We start from the raw sequence: 24,317 nt of genomic DNA, 5'->3' as shown, positions 1-24,317 counted from the left end.
TTTAAATTATTTTTAAAGAAACGGTAGAAGATTAGGCAGTGTTAGGGTTGCTGGGCTGGTTAAAACTGCATCTAAGCTTACAGAGTAAGATGCAGTACAGCTCTTCTGTGTATGTTAGTTCCGTCTTCTCTTCCCCTTTGCAGTTAGATCCTAGTAATTCAAATCCCAGCTTAGAATCATGGAATATGCTGAATTGGAAGAGGCCCATCAGGATCAGAGTCCAACTCCTGGCCTTGTGCAGGAATCCCAAGAACCACACTGTGTGCCTGAGCACGTTGTCCCTGTGAACAACAGGGACCATACATGATGAGAATCAAATTGCTAGACAAGTGTGTGTAGAAGCAGCGTCCCAGAGTATCCCACGGGACACACAGGCTTCATCCAAGTCTTCAGTACTAGCTGCCTACATAATTTCAACTTTTTTTTTTTTTTAATAGCAGTAATACTTGTCCCACTTCAAAGTTCACATGTACACCTGGCTTAAAATAAAACCTCAACTGTATGAGCCATTTACAGAAAGTCCCTTTCATCACACGGATGCACCTGCATGCACACATTAATAGAGTCTCAGCTACTCAGATTCCCAGCCTTCCTGGCTCAACTTCCTTTCCCCTGTAACCTTCAGCTCTCAAGATCGTACCTCTGTGGTGATGGAAGCAAGCAGAGACTGGATTTGTTGATTCCACATCTCCTCATTCTTTCTTAAAGGTTGAAGTGAGAGAAGATGACAAGGAGTCAGTCAATTATCAGTTCTTCCTAGACTTAGAACATAAGCAAAGAGCTCACTACTGCAGAGAACACCTTCATCAAAACCTGCTCTAATACATGTCAGAGAGAGATACTTGAAGGTAGTATTTATTTTTTCAGTTTACAGGTGATATGTCATTTACAAAAAAATTACAGACAATGCATCCTTTCAGTGCAGTTTCAAACTAGTTGAAGAACAGGCAAAAGTCTGTGATGATTTGGAATGCTAGTAATTGACAGCACATGCTTTTTTCCCTTAATTGATTGGGTGGGGTAAGGGACAGGGTACAGATGGGGTGATGAGGAGAAAATGCCAATGTAAATAAGGCCATGCGAATAAAAACTCCTTGGAGAACAGGACTCCTCAGTCTGGCATATTTTTGTTCTCAGCTAGTTAATGCAGAGATTGGAAATTGGAGAAGATGTTTGACACCTGTTATGTTCAGTGCCCCTAGAAGCTGCCAGTACCTTCCCATATCTTCAATTCTACACCAGTGCTATGATTTCAGATCACCTAATGAGCTACTAAAATAATGATTAAATCTTTATGTCTACTCTCCACCATTTGAATACTCAACTGTAGTTGCTGGGAGAAAGGAAGGTCAAGTTGAAAATGCAAGCTGCTGCTGTATGGTGGCACAACTACAGACCAAGACAGTTTGACTACAGCATCATTCATTTTTTTAAAAGGTTAAATACATTAGACAATTCACCACAAACAAATCTATGATTTCAGGATGGAAAGAAGCCTAAATTAGTGTGTCATAAATTAAGCTACATCATTTGCATGAGGTTTGTCCAGCCACATCAGTCCAGGGAAAGACAAGATGGACTGGCTGAGAGACTTCCACACCAGAAAGATCAAACCAAACCAAGAGGGCCCTCTGTGAAGTTCCTAGTGAGAGGAAAGCTGTTTCATAATTTGTCCATCTGCTGTTTGCAGCACAATTACTTCCTTTCTACAGTATTTGTAACCTTGGACAAGACAGGGTCTACAGAACAAGGAAATGAGTGCAGATTGCAAATCCATTATTGGAAATTTAAGCCTATGCTTTGTTCCTTATTTCACTTAACCCCTCCCACCAAGGGGCTCTTAAAAGAAGATCATAATCCAGCAGTCTCTAAGAGACCGAAGAGAATTTAGTCTATTAGCTGCTACATTTATGCAAAAGCATCAGAGATGACAAAGATTATATGCAAGCATGACCTTACCTTTTGGAGCTTGACTCCCAGCAGTGCTTTCTGTTCTTGAAAGTCCCTCTGAACCCTCCAGAACAATTTCCCATGACATTCAAGTAAGGACTGCTGTACAGGAATACATTCTTTCTTCCAGTAAAGTCTACACTGAAGCAGTGTTACCTGACCTCCTTCCCCAGCCAACCTTTTTCCTCACTCTCCTATGCAGTACTCTAGGGCTTTCTGGGGTGAGAATAAGGACTATCAAATTAATTCCCTAATAGCTGCCACAGGACTATTTCTAAGTTATGCAGAGGGTGGAAGGGGATTTAAGGGAAGATTGTGCATGCTTGCATGTATTTACAGGTATCCTCTCCACATCTAGTGACTTAAAAAAAACCTCTATTATTAAAGTTTGAAAATTAATTCTTGCAAAATTAAAATCAACCCTCAAGGATTAATTGGATATAAAAAAAGAAACCTATTTTACAGCACTGACTAGTATTACCTTTAAAATCAACAGGAAAAAAACCCCACATGCTGTAATATTATTTGATAAAGCAAAAATCGCCCACAACATAATCACCCAAAATGAACCAGTGTGAAGTTTTTATTTGCATGGCCAAAATATGTTCCTTTGGTTCCCCTGCAACTTTATTTCCCTTAACACACTCTAAGGTTTTTGCTGCAGAAGGAACAAGATGCAGCACTGCATACTTCCTTGAACAACCACTCCCACAACACCTAAACATTTAACAGATGTAGCAAATGACAACACCACGAACGGGAAAAAACTAAGTTCCACCATTCAGCATGGTCTGCAACAGCGTCTTTAGGGCTGGCTGAAGTGGGCAACTTCACTTTGCAAGGTCATTTCCTCCTTGTTTCTTTACAGTGTTGGTGGTTTCAATCCATACTTCTTCGCAACTTCTGTCTGGGCATAGGCAGCATCACAGAGTGAGTAGAGGTGGGCCATCTCCATTTCTGATTTGGCCAGGTTGATAGCTTTGTTGAACATTTCAATGGCTTTATCCAGATTACCTCTGAAATGAACAAAAATTTAGTTAAGACTGCCAAAGCAATCTCGTCATCTCTAAATTACACTCTTCCCCCATTAGTAATTTAAAAGGACTTCAGGAGGAACCACCACAAGAACTTGTGGTGATGCTGAGTAAAGGCAGAGAAGTTGTTACCAAGCCTAAGCAACTAGGACAGCTGTTAAACAGCCTTCCTCTTGAGAGCCCCAACAAGTGGTGGTGCAGGATAAAATGTTCTCCACAGGACACCAAGTTCACTACAAAGATAACTCTGGGCAACTGAATGAAGTCTCATCTCCCCAGAAAGGACTCAGTATACAAAAGAAGAAAACTTGCACAGACAAAAGCACATTATTTAAATACAAAATGCTTGCAAAATTTCTCATGGCATTAACTGCCTGTCCTTTAGAAGACTAGACATATTAAAAAGGGACTCAACTGTACTGTCAGCTACACCCTAAACCTTTGCACAGTTGCAATACAATGTAACAGAGCAGTGCATTCCTCTTTCCTCCAAGAACTGCCAACTGGAGTTCTGTTGGCTGCAGGAGAAAACAGCACAGGATCCTCAGTACAGACAGTCCAATATCCAAGGACAACATCACAAACACACAAAGCCATGTAATAATTAAGGAAATCACTTAAAATGCAGAAGTGATGCATTTAAAAATAGATGGACTCATCTGCATCTTGTCCATTAAGTATGAAATTGGTGGTGAGAAGTTGTCAGATCATAAATCACAATTATGCCACAGAGAATGGAGGGCTTTACCTAAGAGTTACAGAACAGAAATCAGGACCTTGGGTAAGAGCTGGCCTCACAGGACACCAGGGAGATCTCAAGACTTAGGATCCATGAGGAAATTTAAAGAACTACTGTAACTTCAGAAGTAACTAAGAACTCTTTAACACTGCAAGTCAGCATTACCTTTGCACTTCAATCGTTCCCATGGTCTCATATGCAAAATCACATTTATTATCAATTTCAATGGCCTTGCTTATGAGTTCTAATCCTTTGTCTAAATCTTGCTTCCACTGGAGCTGAAGTAAACTACAAGAAAGAGAAAATTTCAAACAGACTTGACATACAGATTTCTCCCAAAACCCCCATCATGGTAAGCAAAACCATCCCAAACATATAATGTATTTAATTTCTACTGCAGGTATACAGTGATTTAGTAACTTCATGACTTTAAAAAACACCTATGTGAAAGTCACTTTCAGTAAGCCTCTTTACTGCTTTAATGACTCTACAAACAAGGCAAATTTTTCCCAAGAGAAACATGTTGTTTGGTACATGTTGTTTTATGAAAGAAGAAACTTCAACACAAAGCTGAAAGTTAACAGGACTAAATGAAAAGTCAGATATACTTCAAGCAGATACTCAATTAGCAATGAACACTGATGAAACTTTCCTGAAACTTATTTGCAGCTTTGTCAAGACAAAATATAGAAATACATTTAAGAGCACAAAGATGTTTTCACAAAGTTATTTTTCCTGGCTAAACTTCTAAACATAAACATTCACTTCAGGTTGATTCATCTAAATACACCAACTGCTCTCAACTGAAAGGACTGCAAATGCAATACATACCCTTTATGAACATATGTAGTGGCATTGTCTGGCTCAAGGTCAATGCATTTATCATACATTTCATCAGCCTTGCCAAACTGCTGTTGATCAGTTAGTGCCTGGATCAAAAGAGAAACTTGTTTGTCAATAAGCAACCAAAGCGTGCACTCTGCACTCAGCTAATTCTAATTAAAACTGTATTGACAATGTGAGATTGGATGTAGTTCATTTATGGTAGAGCAGGCCAGACAAATCAGTTACCAGAGTTAAGTTTCAAAACTGAGGCTTTTTGGAAAGCTTCTGTGCTTTAAATGCACAAATTACTGACCACACTGCCACCTGTAATGGGATATTCACAAGCAACATGCTGTGTGCTGTAAATAAAAACCATTCTAAAAGTCTGTACCTGCAAGCTTCAACTCTTCCTTTTTCACATATACTTCTTTCAGAGGAAATGAATATATACTGCCAACCTACTTAAAATCAGAATGTCATGCTTCCTACTAAAACCAGCAGTATGTTCTTAGAAATTACAGTCTCTGTTACAAGTGCACTCTGAACAGCTGTTCTAAACCACTACATGCCGCTGACAGCAAGAACAAAAATGTTACCCTAGTTTCACACATCTGACTCTCAAATTACCCAGAGGATCCCTGACATTCATTAGCTGAGATGCCACACACATGCAGGAAGGAATCATGCAGGAATAACCTCTGTCTCCTAACAACCACCCTCAACTCATTATTTATATCCTTCTCCACCAGTTCCCCCTGCACATCCTCTGCACCAGAACACCCATAAACATAAGAAGCTGTTTCCAGGCAGCATTACTTATCTCAGAACTTAGTGTCCAAAATCTTAATCTGTTATTTGAAGAAATGTTATATCCAAGATAAAAACTACAAGAGAATGCAGCATTTTCTTTAAGAGAGAGAAAAACCTACCTGAGCATAGAGCGCATAGCCCTCAGCACACCTTGGAAATTTTTTAATGACATCTTCAAAGCCTTTCATGGCTGCTTGCACAGTCAAAGCATTACTTCCTGTATAAGCCTGGCGATACTATTCCAATGAAAAAAAAAAAAAAAAAAAAATGCCATCACCAGACTGAGAAAAGGCTGATCAGGCCTCTACCCACCACCCCAAGAGTTGCCTGCACCATAATAGTTCAGTTATTTTACATAAGCTGAGAGAATGGAGATTGTTCAGCCTGGAGAAGAGAAGGCCTTAACATACCTGAAGGGAGCCATGATAAAGATGGAGAGGGATTTTTTACAAGAGTATGTAAAAATTATTTTTTTTACAAGAACATGTAAACAGAACAAGGGGGAATGGATTAAAATTAAAAGACAGCAGGTCTAGGTTGGAAAAAACTCTTTATTGTAAAGGTGGTGAGACACTGGAACAGTACCCAGGGAAGTTGTCATCCATGGCAATGTTCAAGGTCAGGTTGCACGGGACTCTAAGCAACCTGGCCTAGTGGAAGATGTCCCTGTTCATGACAGAGGAGTTGGAACAAGATGTTTTTTAAGATCCCTTCCAACCCAGGCCATTGTATGATTTTGTGCTAAGTTCCCGAAGGTGAAAAGCCTGTACATCCTACCAAATCAGGTTTTGGGAACCTACCACATGTCCAAGTGTCTGGACTTGGAGAGGAAAACAAGTGAAAGAAGGAACTCACAAGGCCTGATAATTGCGATAGCCTCTCTCTATTTCCAATGCGTAGAAATTCCAAACTTGGCATTCCTCCTTGTTCACACCATGCAAAGCTGTCCTGACAAGATTCTTGCACACTGAGTCATTATACTAGCTTGAAATAGTTTGTTTCCAATTTCTTGATAATGACCATTTTCCACAATAGTAAAGCTTTATTAAAATCAATTTTGTGCTCCAATTAGAATCAATACTTTTGTTCCTCTCACACAGAACAGAAAAAATGTTCTACTGTTTGAACAATGAGTGTATCAGAAGGAAAGCAGCAAACTCATACTCCAACTGAAGAAATTTTTGCATTATTCCTTTACCTTATTATTAAAAGACAGAGATGTATGTTGCCCTACTTTCCTGTTAAACTGGAATAAACCAGAGAAACACAGTGCTTTCCAGAACTCTTTAAAGCAAAAGCACCCAGACAAACCCCAGAACGTTACCTACCAGAGCGAAACATTTCTGTGCTTGCGCCAAGGCAGAATTGGGTCGCAATCGAATACATTCATCAAAGTCTTCCACAGCCTCCTCAATTTGGTCAAGCAGGATTTTCAGCTAGCCAGAATGAAAGAAAATCCTATTTTTCTATTTCATCTGTGCTTCAGACACTTATATGACAATTCAATTAGCATCAGTTACTCATATCATCTTCAGCTCAGCTACAGACTGTCTAGAAACCTACGAAACCCATAACTAAAAATCACCATCATAATCTATTATCAAAGCCACCAGTGAAACTTTAGCTACCTACACAAGCAGTCAGTGACCCTGTGTAGGAAGAGAGAATGCTTCCATTTTAGACTGTTGCCATCATTGTGTCAGCATTATGACCAGCTTCCAAAATTATGCCATATTTTCTCAGTTGTTTTGCCTCTCTGTAGCCAGTATCTGTGGACTATTTGGACACTGTAACATTTCAGCTTTTCCAGCTTGTATTTCAACTTCTTTTGTTGGCGTTTCTTTGGTTTTGACATTCTTACTCCTCCACAGGAGCGGAGTTCAGTCTATTATTCTCTTACTTTACTGTGTAGCTACTGTAAAATACAGATTTTCAATCTGCAGAAAACTTTCATTCCCTTCAGTCAACACACAGCACCATTTTCATTTCTGAGCACTAAAGAGGTCTAACAAATTCACGGAGAAAAACCCTTGATCTGTGGAAGTCTTCCCTACAAATATGACTTCCTTACAAATAGCCAATCTGCATATGCTAAAGCTCCTTTTTTACTTTCAGCACCATTAATCTTACAGAAGCCTGCTAGAAATTAGTCTAGGACACAGCAGTGTCAGAAGGCAGAGAGGGATGATCCAAGTCCAGGGCACAGGGCTGCAGGTGTTATCAGGGACACATTTCCTCTGCTGTAACAAAGCTTCCTGCTATGCAGATGCTGTTCTGCCATCCAGGCCCCTTCACAGCTTTCATCTGCTGTAAATGTACACAAGCCCCAGTACTCACACGTTTCAGTTCATACTGATAGAGGGCTTTCCTACAGCTATAGAAATAAACTGCTTCTGCCTGACTTGAACCTCCAAAATACACTGTGTGTTTATCCCACAGAAGTTCCCAATTAAGAGTCCATGGTTTTTTGCCACAAACAGTATAAATGACACCGTCTTTCCTTTTAGTATATACTGAAATAGCCAAGTGTTGGGACCAAATCTCGAAGGTTTCTTACTTGTCCTCGATGGTGGTAAACATCAGCATTCTGAGGATCAATGTCAGCAGCCATGTTGAAGTCCTGAGTGGACATTGCAGGCTGCTGCTGCTGCATGAACATACTGCCCCGTTTGATCAGAGCGTTGGCTCGCAGCTGCAAAACACGGCCAGGGAAATGTCAGCCACCCCAGTGTTTCTACACGTTTAAGGCTTCATTACAATCACAGTAAATGTTGAGTTCGACTAGTTTCTCCCACTGACAGGAATAAACTTCATATTGACCCTAAATGAATGAGCTCCCTTAATTTCAAAAATGTCAGCCTATGCTTCCATCCCAGTGGATTTCCAAGCCTCCCCAAAGCCTTCTCAATTCCTATGTTTACAAATACATCAGTGCTTTTTGAAGCAGCTAAATATGGAAGTGCAATTAAGGGTTTTCACTTATCCAGAGTGGATAAGCCTCCAATTCATTCAACTTCCCTCATTCTTTAATTTGTAATACTTATCATCTTTAATTTGCACTACTCAGTACAGTTGTCTCAAAAATCAATAAGCCCTTAAAAAAACCAATTTATCAATAACAAAACAGTAAATCAACCAGAATATTCCTATTAATACATCTACAAATTTGGACAAACAACTTCTTGAAGTATATTGCAAGTTTATCATCTAACTTCTCAATCCCAACTACAGTCCAGCTGTGACAGACTCTTACCTTCACATTTGCATCTTCCATGCTGATGACCTGATCTAGGTCTGGTTTGGCAGCACTTGCATTGCCAATAAGTAAGTAGAAAGTAGCTCGCAGAAGCAAAGCTTCTGCCATGTATCTTCCCTTTGCTTCAATTTCTTTTGTGCTTTCACTGATAATTTTGTCATAGTTCTCTTCTTCCATATATTGTTTTGCTCTCAAATAGCCAGAGCTGTAAATGATGTAAAAGCAGTTGTATATAATATGCATGCATTCACTGAACACTGCGATTTCCATTCAGATGTTTCATCAAATTATTACAAATACTAACTTGTGCTATACTTTTACAACACCAGCATAGTCCCATTGGAACATCCATTCCTGGATGGAGCCATCATAGACGGAAAACAATTTGTACAAAAACTGGCCAAATTACATTGGAAAGAAAGAAGAAAAATGTTTTAAAGGTTTTGAATGTGAGCTTCATTTGTCTCTTGAGGGTTTTTTTTCACATGACGAACAGCAATTATCTCTGTTTTAAAGCAAAAGAGTGGAATTCAGGACAGTGAAATATTAAACCTAGCAATGTGCAGCTTGTATATGGAAGAAATTATTTAATATAAAAAAATTACAGCTCTGCCTTGTTCTCAGCTGTATCCTGGATTAAGTGAATCTGCCTGTAGATCAGGACATTCTCTCTTACTTTAAAAAATTATAATGCTGTTTGCAATGGTCTCTAAGCTGACAGCACTGCTATCTTACAAAAAATACTAAGGAAAGTAGCATAGTAAATTAAAGAACCATTTATGAGGTGCTCAGGCTCCACTAAAAAAATACAAAACAAAACCAGAAAACCAAGTTTTTCTATGCCAGAACAAACTTTTCATTTATGGGCAATTTGATTCCAGAAAGATAAAACACCCTTTCAGCCTGCATTGCTGTAAATACATGTTTTTATTTTAAAATTCCCTTTTCCTAGCTCATCTTCTCCCTGCCAGTCCAAAGGCTAACTTGCTCTCTTCCTTAGAAATGCTCCTTCAGTATAAAATATTCCTTTCTCCCAAAGCATCATTCAGTGCTCTCCAGTTCTCCCATCTCCTTAGATTTACTGCAATACTGTAGTAAATATTCAGCATTTTTACCCAGTCTCACTGTCCTTCACCTGCTTAGTGCAAGCTTGGAACCAGTCAGCTTTCACTACGGTTTCACTTGCAATACTGATGGAAGTTATATCAAAGGCATCTCCACGCCAAGTACTACACAAACAGCAGCAAGTTACACTGAGCAGAATGTCCAGATCACAGAAAACTTAATTCCAATACCAAACAATTCCTAACTGTATTGTACACTCACTTCTCCTTTACTTCAGAAGCCTCTCCCTCCTTGTCCTTATCTTCATCTGATTTCTCACCCTTAAGCAAAGGTTGGGAAATTATATCATCTGTGAAAGAACTGAAGTAGGATTTAATGAACTGTGGTGAGGGCATCAGAGGTTCCCGATTCTGAAACAGAGAAAGGTAATTCCAAGTCATTAGGTGGTAATATCAGATGGTAAGATTCTTTAAGGTTCTGATCACAATACAATACCCATCACCAGTGAAAACAAAGTGATGATATTTGGGGTGGAGGGAGATTGTATCTTTCCACACATGTCACTAGAAATAAGGACTCTTTGGGAAGATGTACTAAAGCACTGGGTGTGCACATAAACTGAGTGAAAAATGCAAGCTGATGAGTTAATCATGAGCCTAAATTCGAACAGATTTTCAATGGTAGTCTTCTCTTTTCTCCAACTTGTCCAAGAGAAGCTGTTGTCATTGTTACAATGGAGACTAATGAGGAAATACCCTAGTTCTGTGTGGAACTTGGCTCAGATACCACACATTTTACTTGAAGTCCCAGAAGCAACACCTCTCAGGAAAGGAATATCTTCTGCAGTCAAAAAATATCTCGGGTTTAAAATAAACTGCACACAAGAATTACAGTTCAATCTCTCCTGCAGGAAAACACTGAATGTGCTCTTCTGAAGCACGCCTATCTACACCCACCTCACTCATAACATTATTTGTTGTTACCTCTACAGTACACATTTATGTGAATTTCTGTAGGAAAGAAATCCAGCATCTCAAAACCAACACAGGATTTCAGTCCTTCAACCATCAGCAAAACACAAGCAAGAATGCTTTAATAACAACAGCCAAGAATGTATTAATATCTGTCCCAAACTTTTTGTAAACCTACAGCCACTTAAAATGATTATTCCTGGCTACCCCTATGCTTCCACAGTTCTCTCTTCTACAATTTCCAAACATTCAGATATAGATGTGTGTTCCAAAACACCCCGTTTCCATGCAGTTGCAAGTTGAGAAAAGTCCCATGTAGGGCAGCATACCAACTTAGGTGTCATAACAAATTTCCTTATTAAAGGGAAATATCTCCTAGAAGTAGATTTCTCTTCCCTGATGGGGTTCCAAAAACTTTGGAGACGTCCCAAAGGAAAATAACATTGGTACAATGGCAGTTTTGTAGAAACCAGTTTGTGTTGCTTCTTACATTTGAGCAGATGGAGACAGTGATTTGTTTGTAACAACTGACAGAACGCCAACAACCGACTTTTCAACAACTGGTCAGGTGAAATAACAGTTAGTCAGCAGTGTCACAAGCCCTACCTTGTACTTCTCTTTGGCCTTTTCTTTTCCAAGGAGTTTAAGAACTTTATCAGCTAATAACATACTTTGCTGGTTTTGGAAGGCTTCTAAAATGCAGACTGCAGTGACATCTAGGAAACAACATACAAAAGTGAGATTAAAGGAATTCTGACAGTCACTAAAGTACATTACAAAATGTGCCACTGAGTACAATGAGGCACTGAAAAACTAATATACATCCTGTTCTCAGTCTCTGTCTCCAGTTTGCTGTGTTTACTGTATTTTTCAAGACACAAATTTGTATCCAAAATTATCTTCCTGGGATAAAATGACTTCATGATAGTTAATGGAAAAAAATTACATTTATTTTTTTTTTGTGTTTTATCTAGAGACGAGCACACTTAAATCAACAGTGAAAATGTATACCTCTATAATTTTGCAATTTTGAGAAGAGTAATTATGTTCATATGACGTTCATATTGAAAGTGCTAACACAGTTTCTCTTCTGGGACTGATTTTTATTTTCTACTTCTAAAATTTACATTCAGTGACATCACATCTCACTTACTCCTCAGTTTAAGAAATCTGCCTAAATTCTATCTCAAAGTTTTCTGCTCACCTCCGTGACTTTGGAAGGGAGCAAGGAGAAATACCTTGCTGGTCTATTTAAAGTGCCAGCCCCTATCACATGGCTTTCATTCACAGAGAGAAACCTCTGCAAATGTTAACCCACAGCTGCTCAAGTGAATCTTTCCAGTGTGAAATGCACTCTTACTATACACAGTTTCTCGGGATCCTCCACTTAATGCAATGTTACCATGAATTTTTCCTGTTTTGCTTTCATTTAAACATTACTGAACATGAACAGAGCCTGGACTTGAAATTTAAGCAGTGTATTGTCTGAATATGCTTGAAAAATAAATGTCTTGCCCTGGAGTTTTAGCGTCTTTTTCTAATTCTACACTGCTAGAGGGACTATTAAGCCATCACTTATACAGAAACTCCCTGCACCTCTGGCATGGTCAGGAAGCACATCAGAGTCCCTGGGAAAATATGCTACCCCCAGAAAGAACACATTATACAAACCCAGCAGACACACTCTGACCAAAGACTGCTGCCACAGAACATCTTCTCAAATTATACTGCCAGGAATCACTGGAGGAGCTTTCTGCTGGTAGTGGCTGGGGTTTTGAGGTTTGTTTGGTTTTGCTTTCCTCCACTACATGGGCATGCCCTACTTCCTGGGATTTTACTGGCCACATGTGGTTGGCAGGTAAAAGCAGGGTTATAGAAAAACAGTGGAGTTTTAAAAAAAAAGCAAGAAAGCTTCAGATCTGAAAAAACTGCAAGCAAAAAATCAAATAGAAATCAAGGATGAAAATAATTGTCACTAACATTACTGCTATTAATGCTAGAAAGAAGTTATATTTAAAACTGTCCTACTGTCACAGGGACACTTGATCTTTCTTGGAGCTTTTATCACCTGGCAGCTACATAAGGCTTAGATTTTATTACAGCACTCTGGAAGTGCAGCTGATACACAGTGGTTGCAAAGGAGTGCACTAAATGAACAAAGTTGTCCTTTTCTAGTCATTATGGTCTTAAAGAGCATAAAGGTATCCTGCCAGTAGATAAAAAGATGGATAAAATTTTCACATCTAATTTACCTTCTAATTTGGCAGACCTAATTTTCAGCTGTTACACATAATTAAACTAAATTAAGTTAGATTTGCCAGCCAAAACACTGCCTCATTTTCTGTCCTTCGATAATAAGCACAGCTGAAAATTTAAGTCTTTTAACCTAACATCAGCAGGAATTATTTCACCTGATGAAATTCATAAGGGTAATTTCAAGCGGTAGCTTGTAGCTCAAAAGCACTGTGTCAAAACACATCTGACCTGTAGTTCTAATTTCCATGGCTTCTCAGTGACATCTTCCTGACAAGTCAAAATGTATTCTGTTTAGGAATAGCATCGGAAGGATTTGAAACAGTAATTTCTTCCAAATACAAAATATTAATATTTTTAAAAGATTAAATCTGTTCTGGTCTTCATAAGCTGCACGCCAGAAAAAAATGCTACTGAAGCTGTTTTCCCTCTAATACCTGTCCAATGCATTTAAATCCCTGCAATATTTTATTTCTGACCATGTATCTCTACCTGCAAAAACACCCTCATTTATGTAATAGCTTGATTTCTCCAAAACAAATAGAGAAGAAAGTCTCTTTACTGCATGGAAGTAGAACAACTGTTGTCCTTGTTATCCACTCATCATGTTAGATAAATTCTATTCTAAAGTGAAGGAGTTTCCTGGAAAAAGAATACCTTGAGTCACTACAGTAACATCAATTTCTCAGCAGTTGTTTCAGATGTGAGCAGATGAGAGCCTGAGAAATATGAATAGGTTTCTTCTGACAAGAATATGTATTTGCAGAAGCCATGAATGGCTTTAAATACATAATTTTGTGTCATTGTGGCTACAGAAGTAAAACCAAAACATTTCCAGAAGTTGCTATCTCCAAAGCTCTCCAAAGCAGCAGAGCTAATTTCACTTTTAAGTATACCCAGCATGAGCCACTCACCTTCTAAACATTCCTTCTTATTGTCTAGCTTCTCATGGGCCTTTGCACGTCTGAAGAGAGCTTTGACATATTTAGGGTTAAGCTCAACAGCCTTTGTACAATCTTGTGCCACTTCTGTCCATTTTTGCTGTGTGCAGAAAAAGACCACAGTGAGAGGGGGCCTCCTCAGCTCCCTGTGCTGGCTTCCCACAGCCAGCTCCAGGGCTGCGAGCACCTAGCAGCGGCTGTGGCTCCCGGGGCTCTGCTTCTCCCTGCTTGCTGCTGCTTCTCCACAGGGAGAAACTGCCTGGGCACCACTGCAAACCACCTGCACCAGAAAAGCTATGCAGCAGAAACGGAATTCCTACAAAATATTACACCAGACACTGTACAAATCCCGTGGGAGAACATAATGAGTTGATGCAAAGATGGATATCATTGGGACTAAAAGACTGGTGTAGAACAACTAGAATAAAAAAGACGGAAACATAATGGAAGCAAAGAAGTTTACCAAAGTGCTAAAACATTTTTTTAAAGAAAATTTATTTCAATTTATCAAAACAGGCTTTTCTAATAGAGGACCCACACACATGTGGGATTCATTATGACATGAATTTGTGTTAGACAAGAACTAAATCTAACACCAGATTTATGTAAGCACAGTCTCTCACTTGATACTTCAGACTATACAAAGTCAGCTTTTCCACTCCTTTATACAGCTCACCAACTCGACCTCATAAGCAAATCCATCATACCATAATAAGCAACACTGGCTGACTTCTAAAATAACACCAAGTATACTCAGCTGTCGAGTAAATGCAACTTCCCCATGTGCAAAATTTAGGTCTTGGCCTTTACTAGGATTTCAATGATTTTTTCTTTAAATTTTGAAGTAGCATACTTACAAAATATTTGACCTTCCACCTTTCTTTCATGGTTAAACACTCAAGTAGAGAGAAGTAAAATTAATTTATATACAAGAAAACCGTTCCAGAAAATAAGAAATTAAAAACTTTATCTTGGAAGAACAGGATGCATAAAAATAGATAGACTAAGTGTAGTTAACAGAAAACAATTTTATTTATATGTAGAAAAGTATGATGAGCTGAAAAAAGCTGCAACAGCATCTTGTTGTGAGAGCAGCAGATGTTATCACTTGAGACCTTTCAGTGGATAAAAATGACAAAATACAAAATTGATAATGCTACTTTTTACAATAAACACAATCACCTTTAATTTCTTACCAGTTGTTCATAGGCAGCAGCTCTGTTTTGATAGAAGGTAGAAAGATCAAGGTTTTTTTCAGGAGGACACAGGCTGATAGCCTCAGTGTAACACTGAATAGCTAGCTCATATTTTCCTGCTTTAAAATATTTGTTTCCTTTGTTCTTGGCTGCTTGGGCTCTACCAAGAGGACTCTGAAAAAGAAAGTGAGAGGTCAGTTCAAATTAAAAAGGCATCACAGCACACAAGCTATGCACTTTAGGGCTCATCTTCAAAGACATAAAAATGGACCTGAGTTGTAAACTGTAGCCCAGTTTCTAAACAATCTCACTCTTTTCAATTCCTGGAAACACACAAGAATTTTCCATTGCAAGTGTATCAGATAAGAGACAACCTTTTCACAAGATTCACTACAACGGTAATAAACAATGCAGTGATTTCTGCTTGGAAGGTTAAACAGATTGTAATCTTTCACATGGCTGGTGATGAGAAAAACCAATGAGGTAAGTTCTTTCTCCAAAGGTTAAACGTATAAAGAAAACAAAGCCCTCAAAGCAATTCAAATAGAAGAGCTTCCCTTTGAAATACATACAGGATGTAAGACCAGAGGAGACTCCTCAGACTATGAATTAAATATGGAAAGCATTTTGTAGAAAGACCTACTGAGCAAGACAAATAAAACCTGTAAGGAAAATAAAGCTGGTTTACCGTTCATGCACCAGGCACATTAACTTTATAGCTGACTCCTCTACAGCTTCACACACTCTGCTTCTTGCAATGACAAGTGCTGGACCATCACCATCTTAGCAGGGAACGGGAAACTTCACTGACTAGCCTGAGAACCTGCTAAATGCATCTTTATGTTCTGCACCACATACTGATAGTCGGTATTTCTGCAGAAATGAACATTGCTGCCTACCTGAAACCCTTGGATTTGCAAATCAGTTATCAAATCTTGAGGTTTGTAAGGGATCAGATATAAAAATGCTCTTTCAAAGTGGTGTGACCACATTCAAGAAATAAGAGTTGCAAAGATTCTAACATTGATCTTCTCGATTTCTGCTACTCTGCAACAGCCTTGCTTCATGGACAAAATTTTGCAGCAGTTCTGCCAGAACAAAATGAACAGAAGTATGAGCACACATGCCATTCTACCAACCTTTCTGAGGAGGGAAAGGCCAGAGACTGGGGGCAACAACAGCTGCAGGATTCACTACATACCACCTGCACTTCAGATTCTCGAGGATTTGTTGGGAATTGTCCCTGCTGCTCTTTGACCATACTTCTGCTTCCTCTACACACTTATCCACTGCCAGGGCCAAACTGAACAGATACAGACAACCATACAGCTGTAACACAAGTTTGAAAGCAGCTTTACATTTCATTTACCCATTCCCCTTAATGTCTGCTCATTTCATTCCAACCTGATCATTTTTTGCACCTAAGTGATTTACTTTAAAACTGAAAACCTGAGGGGAAGCCAGGACTTGCTCTACAACCTGTCTTTTAAGGCCTGGATCGTTATCCTGGCAGGAGAGAATCAGATAATGGGTACTAGCCTCAGTTCCTACATAAAAGTAGGCATCCAAATAGAACTAAAGTATCTTAGAGGCCTTTTCCTGAGGGGAGACTCACAAGTGAAACCATATAAGGGAGAGAATTTCTTGAATATCCCTATTGCCAGCAAAGCTCTTCTCTTGCAAGTCATTAATCACTGGGGTCACAGGAGATTAATCTGCACCATCTTTATTGTTCACAGAACAAGGCAATCTGCAAGGAAGGCTTTCAGAGTTTCCTATTGTAAAGCTTCAAATTTAATTTGATAGAAGATGATTAACTTCACCCCATACACTATGTGAAACTCCAAGCCAAAATTAGAGTGCAACTATTTTTACTGAGAGACAAGTAACTGTGTATCTGATAGGTGGTTTCTTTAAAACTTAACCAAAGACTCAAAAGGTTAAATTTGTTTCCAGTAGGTCCTAAATTTACCTCCAAATACAATGCTTTTCTTTTAACAAAGGGAAGGGTGATGCATATGCCACAAACTTAAATGCATGCAAGTCAGCTTGAATTTTAACTTATGCATCTCTAGAGCAAAACACAAAAAATGCCTTTGTGTAATAATCTTACACATGTCAGTGCTGTTCTATCAACTTGGGTCAAAAGAGAAAAACACATTATATGGGCCATGTTGTAACCCAGTGTGAAAATTATTTTAAACTGCAGAGATTAAGCCTAACTGCAGCTAGGTTATTACTTCACCATCATTGCCAATTTCTTCATGCCAGGGATCACCTATCCCAGCATGTGCCCCATTCTGAGCAGTCCATGTGCTCCATCCTAGGCACTCTGAGAGCCCTGCTCCACAGACCCTGAGTAAAGACATGCTAGGGATGAGCACTGCTGGACGATACCCAAGTGCAACGGCTGCTCTGGTGTCAGGTGTGGGAACTGTAACTGGAAACAAGACACGTATAGGTCTGGGGCTGTCACTGGTGCTCTGCTGGTTTTTAGGAAGCATCAAACCTTCAGACAAGCCTACGAAGTGCACACAACAGTGATCAAAAACTTCAGAGACTACAGACATGATGCCGAAGTTACTACAATCAGTAACTCTGTTATGTGAGTAAACTTTTAGTAACAGCTGCAGGATCACAGACAACACAACCAATCTTACAGAAATGAATCATGGAACATTTGCTGACTCCCCCATTACCCCCTGCTGCACCCATTGCATGAGGCAAGAAATGTGGCGGTAAGGACTCAGAACTTAGAGCACAACATGCTCTCATGCAACAAAGTCAGCAGAAGCTGGAAAAGAAGAAATCAACTTGTTTATGCAGCCTTAAACCAGACTGCTTGCTCTGAGATGTTTTATCTCTGCACCCCTACTCAAACTACTCTGCTGTAGCCCTCAGCATGCACCCAAAAGACCACCAAATCCAACGGATGTTTTTGTTTGGTTTGGTGGATTTTTTGCTGTTATTTGTTTGGAGGTTTTTTAGTAGCTGCTTATTTAAAAAAAAAACATATTAAAGAACTCACATAACATTGTATGCTGCAATACCTTTTTGTGATAGCATAAATAAGAATATGAAAATTAATTCTTCACATAATGGCAGTTTTTGAAGGTTTGTCAAGCCTTAAATTTAACCCTTACAAAAATTTTAAGCATATTTTAAAGAACTCCTTCTCAACTGCTACACTGGACATACACAAGATGTGTATGTAAGTAGCTGATAATGCAAACAAACTTCATGTACCTCATGCACAAGTAATAAAAAACCTGATTCTTCTCTTTTCTTGACAAAGTAATTATTCTAGACATTATTTTCCAATTTCACTGCTTCTCCTCACCTGACCCACTGCCATCTTATGTGGCACACTGGAGACTTTTTATCCCCAAGGTGAAGGTCCGTATAGAGCAAGAAAAAATCTCCAGTTTTTCATCTTCTGGTCAAAGAATCTGTGCAACAACCAAAGCAGCTCAATAAAATGAATGTAAGTTCATAAAGCTCAACAAAACAACTCAGAAGTTATTTGCAGTGCACAAAAAATAACATCTCAGGACTGCTTTCAGCAACTCTTCATTAACAAGTCTTAGAACAGAGCTTAAGCTAAAGGGCACTTGTGAAATTGAGTTATCAGTTATCCAGGTACCTGAACAAGCAGATTGCTAACTGACCAAAGAATACACAACAGTGAGAAAATTTTCTTAACTTCTACTTTAGCCTCAGGAAAAGTGTTTTCCTCACAAAATGTTCAGAAACTGCATGCAAACGGCAACTTAACAGCAACAGACTGCCAGCTGCAAGAATAATAATGTTTAATAACTCCCTGTAATGGCAATATTGTTAAACTAGCAGTTCAGAACCTTATATATTTGAGGGAAACCATTATTCAAAGCAGAACAAGAAACTTCCTGCCAGTCAGTGATGACAGTGATTCACAACAGAGGCACAAGCAGAGAGTTTCAGCGTTTTCTTTTGGTTGAAAAGGATTTGCATGAGCCCTTGTCTGACAGATGACATGGAGGGTGGCTACTGTTTCATCCATCTTAATTCAACCTGCAAAAAAATAAAGCCTTGGTCTAGACCTCTTTTTTTGTCCGGTTCTTTTCTGAATACCTATCTTTCCACTTCTTTTTTTTTTTTTTTACTAAGGTTCATCTCAAGTCTTTTTTCAAACAAAGGCATTAACTGACTATAAATGGTTTTAAAAGACTCTTTAGCACTAAAACTACTATGAGGAAAAGTATGCTTACATGAGCTTTAGAAGTAAATTCAAAGCACAAAGAAGGATGCATTACACTCAGAAAAAAATGAAAAAGTTTACAGGAGAAATTTGCAATGTTCTCAGTCAGTCACCTTCCTGTTAAATGAATTTTCCATCCACGCCTTCCATGAATAAGCAGAGTCTAACAATTGTTTTACTGCCATTGTACACTCAGTTAGGAGTTTTCTACACCTGTCCACTACAGCAAGCATGAAACAGAAGACTTAGAGCAGGTTGATACCGAGATTTGTTAAGCAACAGGTGCACAGCACAATAGAAATGACTTTTTAATTACTTTGCTTAGATCAGTTTTACAATAAGTACCAACGTGTGTTGGTTGTAAACTAAAGGGTTCAATTCGTTCATATCCTGATCTAATGTCAGGGCAGTAAGAGAGGCAGCATTCAGCAATTGCTACTAAAACAGATACTGGAAAGAAGCCATGCTAGTTGACTGCTGATCCTGATATGTGGCACCACAAAGTCCGAGGAGTTTGTCACATTCACCCACCACTGCACTCAAGGACAGTACCCAGTTCACAGGAAAGTGTGCGGAGACAGGGAACTGCTGGTGACCTCAAAGGGAACTGCTGGCGGCCCCAAAGGCTTTGTCTGCAATACATAAGGCCACCCAGCCGACCTCCTCTCACACCACAGGGTTAAAGCAATATATGCAAATATCCGTGTTTTAGTTCCACAATACTCCCTACAAACTAGTAGAGCACGTAAAAAGCAACTGCAACTGAGTGACTAAAACACATTCCATCTAAATTATAAGAAACTATGAGAACTGCCATTAACAGATGCAATTTGACTTTACAACCTTTAAGTCATCCATAGATGCAGTTTTACTGACATCACTTAACTGGTTCAATAATACCAGTTTACACTACTGCTGAGGAGCTGTGCTTACAGGAGAGGGAATCTCAAAAGTAGTTCAGCTTTTCCCAATATAGCACCTGTACTAAGGGCTTCTGCCAACACAATGTCAGTCACAGATCACACACTTGGTCAGTTCATCGATGTCAGGAGAATACTCTGGTGCAGACACAGCCTGGGAAAAAGATGTGAGGCCTGTGCAGCAGGTTAAAAGAAAAGTTTGAACTGCATGCAAAATAGTAACAAGTCTAAATAATGAACAGGGAAGATATTGGGCCTTACACATTTTTAAAGAACAAAGAAAAAAATTCAAGGTTGTGTCTTCAGAAACAGTGACCAGAACATCAAACGGATACAGGGATTGATTTAATGAAAAGCACAAAAAGTATGAGTCGTAAGTTACATTTATGAGTAAAAGCTGATACAGCTGTTGGTAGCAAATTCATTATTGACCTGTGTTTTCCAAAAGATTTTCCTCTTGTATTTCAACTGTGAAATGAATTTTTGGCTCTTGTTCACTGTGCACACTGGTATGTGAAATCCAATTGAGTTTAAAAAAATACCCCATCACATTAGAAAGGCAGATTAATACAATATAAGCAGTTTTACAAGTGAAGTATCTGCAGTGGTTGCATTTTCAACCATGGGTCTTATCACTAATATCCATAACTAATAAAATATGAGAGGAAACATGAAATCTACAAGGCATCATTGCTTTGGATATGAGTAACAGGAAGACAATCCTCCACATACACATAAAGCAGTCCTGGGAACTTACAGCAATTAATTTTCCTGATGTATCTATATTTTGCCAGCTGGACAATTATCTCATATAATCAGTCAAATGTGAAAACTTATGCAGCTTTCCTAAGCAATACATCTCATTTCTTTACAGTGTAAGCAGTGACACTCTTCAAGAAACTTTGCATCAGGTCACTTAAATGCACAGAGCCTTCTGGTAATTCAATTTGTGGAGCAACACGGTATTTTAAATCAAATGCTACATGCTTTAAATGTTTTAAGTGCTTCCTTCCTACCACTGCAGAATGACTACAAACCCCTGGATTGCTGGAATTCAGAAACATGATCAAGAAACTCAGAGTGAATGCACTAACAGGGAAGTTACTGCAGCAAGACAAAGGTCATAGCAACCTGCAAGCCAGAGGTCACACGCAGCAAGCACACTCCCATAAATATGCCAGATGCTGCTTGCAGCCATGAGCCAAAGCTACCACAGTAAACAGTCTGAATTTGCCCTCTGTACACAACTTGCTCAGTACTGTTTGGTGCCCAGGAAGGAACAAATCACTACATTCAAGTAACTGCCTCAAGGTCCAGCAGAGGTTTTACAGCTTACTGTGCTTCCAGGAATGCCAGAGGGTAGCTATGATTCACGAGCTGAGGAAGTTTCCACCTTCCTCGCCACTCCCATATGTGCCTGCCCGCCCAAGTGCGTCCATCTTCATCACTCAAACCATCAAGGTTAAAACTGACTTTTTCCAGTCTCCATGAGGTGATTTTTTCCCCCTCCTCATCATTTCAGATGGGAAGCTTAAGCTATCTGACAGTTCAATCCATTTTGGGTGATACAGAAGAATGGAAGAAGAAAATGCAGTATGAGATTTTCTTATAAAAGCCAATCAGTTTGTCAAATCCATTACTTTAAACATACTTGTCAACTGCAACAGCATGTCAGTAATGCTGCATGATTGGTAAGGTACATCTGGGACTGCACATGTGCAGAAAATGCATCTTAGAGGCATTTTTTCAAATACAGATATACAAGAGAACCATGGATATGATCTGCACTCTGACCTTACATGTTGCCCTTTTTATCTGAAAGTTCTCAGAACAGTGATTTACAACAGGATAAATGTATGTTTTAAGAGCACACCTACTCAGGTAAATTCTACACTTTAAAAGTTTCTGCTGCACAAACTATGTGGCTTCTATATTTTCATGGAACATTTTCAATTTCAAAATGATCTTGGCAGTGTTTTCTTTCCACTCTGCTGTATCCAACATCTCACAGATTTCCTTTTCAAAACACTATTCCTGGAGGAAACTTACTCATAGCTATTCTAGACCTCAGAGGCAGAGGTACATTCCCCCCTCACCAGCACAGATCCATGCTCAGCCACCTGATGACAAGATGCATTTAGCAATGCCTGATCTTGGAACAAACTACTCCTGATCCCTGTGCGGAAAGGGCAGAACCACAACCATGAATACCTGGCTAAGAGCTCTATGGGTCACACAGGCAGAACACAAAGAGACATGGAGCTCTGGGAGCATGTCCAGCCAAGGGTGATAAATGTGATTAAGGGACTGGAGCATCTCTCCTAGGAGCAAAACCTAAAGGAGAATGGCCTGGCCAGCCTTGAGAAGAGATGGCTGAGAGGGGACCTCATCAATATCTACAGCATCTGGAGAAAATGTGTCAGGAGGATGGGTCCAGGCTCTGCTCAGTGGTGCCAAGCAATGGGACAAGAAGCAACGGGCAGAAACTGATGCACAGAAGTTCCACTTGAACATGAGGAAGAACTTAACTCTGCAGGTGGCCATGCACTGAACAGGCTGCTCAGAGAGAGTGTGGAGTCTTCCTCACTGGAGATATTCTAGATCGACTGGACACAATCCTGTGCCATGTGCCCTGGGATGCCCCTGCCCGACCCCGGAGGTTGGACCAGATGACCCACTGTGGGCCCTTCCGACCTGCCCAGTCTGTGATTCTGTGACCTGCCGGGCGTGCACGCAGAGCAGGACCAGGATGCCACCCGAGCTCCATCGCACCACGCGCCTGCTCCTCGGTCGGGAGCGGCACTGACAGCCGCTTTCCGGACCGGCCCAGCGGCTCTCGGGCCCTGCTGCCCGCAGATCGCAGCCCGGGCATCCCCACGCTGCTCCGGGTGGCCCGGCCGGAGGCGGAACCCCGGCCCCGGCTCCCCGCGCGGCGAGCCCGGCCCCGGCCGCCGCTACAGGCGGCGCCGCTCCCCGCTCACCATCTCGTCGTGCCCGGGCCCGTCGGGCTGCCCGGAGACGCCTTCGCCGCCGGGCCCGGGGCTCGCCCGCCCCTCAGGGGTCTTCCGCTCGCTCGCGCCCTTCCCGCGCCGCGCCGCCCGCCGCCCCCACAGGTAGATCGCGCCGGCGCCCAGCAGGATGGGCGCACCCAGCACCAGCGCCAGCTGCCATCGGGAGAGCCCGGCGGTGCCGCCGCCGCCGCCCGGTGCCTCCACGGGCTTCGAGGCGGCCATGACGCCCGGGAGGAGGAGGAAGAAGGGGGAGGGTCAGCGGACACGCGGGGAGCGCCGGGAGGGCGCGGGCGCGCCGCCGCTTCCGCCCGCCCGCAGCGCCCCCTGCCGGCGCGGAGGGGCACTGCCGCCCCGGGAGGGCGCCCGGGCGGGACCGGGCCGGGCTCGGGGCTCTGGGGCTTCCCAGGAGCTCCCAGGCAAAGGAGCAGCCTCAGGGCCCGAGTGATCCGTGCGGAAGGAGTTCTGAGCCGCTCTCACGAGACGTGCGCTCCACATCTGGAGTGCTGTGTCCAGTCCTGGGCTCCTCAGTACCAGAGAGACGTGCGGCTCCAGGAGCAGGTCCAGGAGAGGGCGGCGAAGGTGATTAAGGCATCTTAAGAGGAAAGGCTGAGGGAGTTGGGCCTGTTCAGCCTCGAGAAGAGGTGGCTGAGAGGGGCCTTCATCAATGTCTACAAGTACCTGAAGGGGAGATTCCAAGAAGAGGGATCCAGGCTCTTCTCGGTGGTACCAAGCAATGGGACAAGAGGCAATGAGCAGAAACTGATGCACAGAAGTTCCACCAGAATATGTGCAAGAATTTCTTCACTCTGCAGGTGGCCGGCCATGCACTGAGCAGGTCACCCAGAGAGGTTGTGGAGTCTCCCTGACTGGAGATATTCCAGACCTGTCAGGACACCACCCTGTGCCATGTGCTCAGGGACGACCCTGCTTGAGCAAGAAGGTTGGACCTGATGATCCATTGTGGCCCTTTCTACCCATACCTGGTTGATTCTCTACTTCTGTGAAGTTTCAGCTAATGTGGCTGATTAAAACTTTCTAGGACTTTGTATTTAAGAGTTTTGGAGCAATCCTTGTGATAAATGAAATCTTTCTGGTTTCTTTCCAGTTAT

At 41.0% G+C, this 24,317-nt stretch overlaps 1 protein-coding gene across 1 annotated transcript; it reads right to left on the bottom strand.

The window, feature by feature from the left end:
* Positions 1–839: 839 nt before the first annotated feature.
* Positions 840–23,450, bottom strand: TOMM70 (translocase of outer mitochondrial membrane 70). Its single transcript, XM_033087060.2, has 12 exons — positions 23,179–23,450; positions 15,041–15,214; positions 13,818–13,944; positions 11,257–11,366; positions 9,941–10,089; positions 8,612–8,819; positions 7,916–8,050; positions 6,687–6,794; positions 5,478–5,594; positions 4,555–4,652; positions 3,889–4,011; positions 840–2,966 (listed from the first exon to the last, which is right to left on the bottom strand). The coding sequence occupies exons 1-12, from the start codon at positions 23,428–23,430 to the stop codon at positions 2,813–2,815; spliced, it is 1,755 nt and encodes a 584-aa protein (XP_032942951.1). The 5' UTR covers positions 23,431–23,450; the 3' UTR covers positions 840–2,812.
* Positions 23,451–24,317: the final 867 nt, after the last annotated feature.

The sequence above is a fragment of the Catharus ustulatus genome, chromosome 2 (genome assembly GCF_009819885.2).
Source record: "Catharus ustulatus isolate bCatUst1 chromosome 2, bCatUst1.pri.v2, whole genome shotgun sequence".
NCBI classification, from domain to species: Eukaryota; Metazoa; Chordata; class Aves; order Passeriformes; family Turdidae; genus Catharus; species Catharus ustulatus.
Note: the sequence above shows the minus strand (reverse complement) of the source record. Positions and strands in the feature narration are given on the sequence as shown.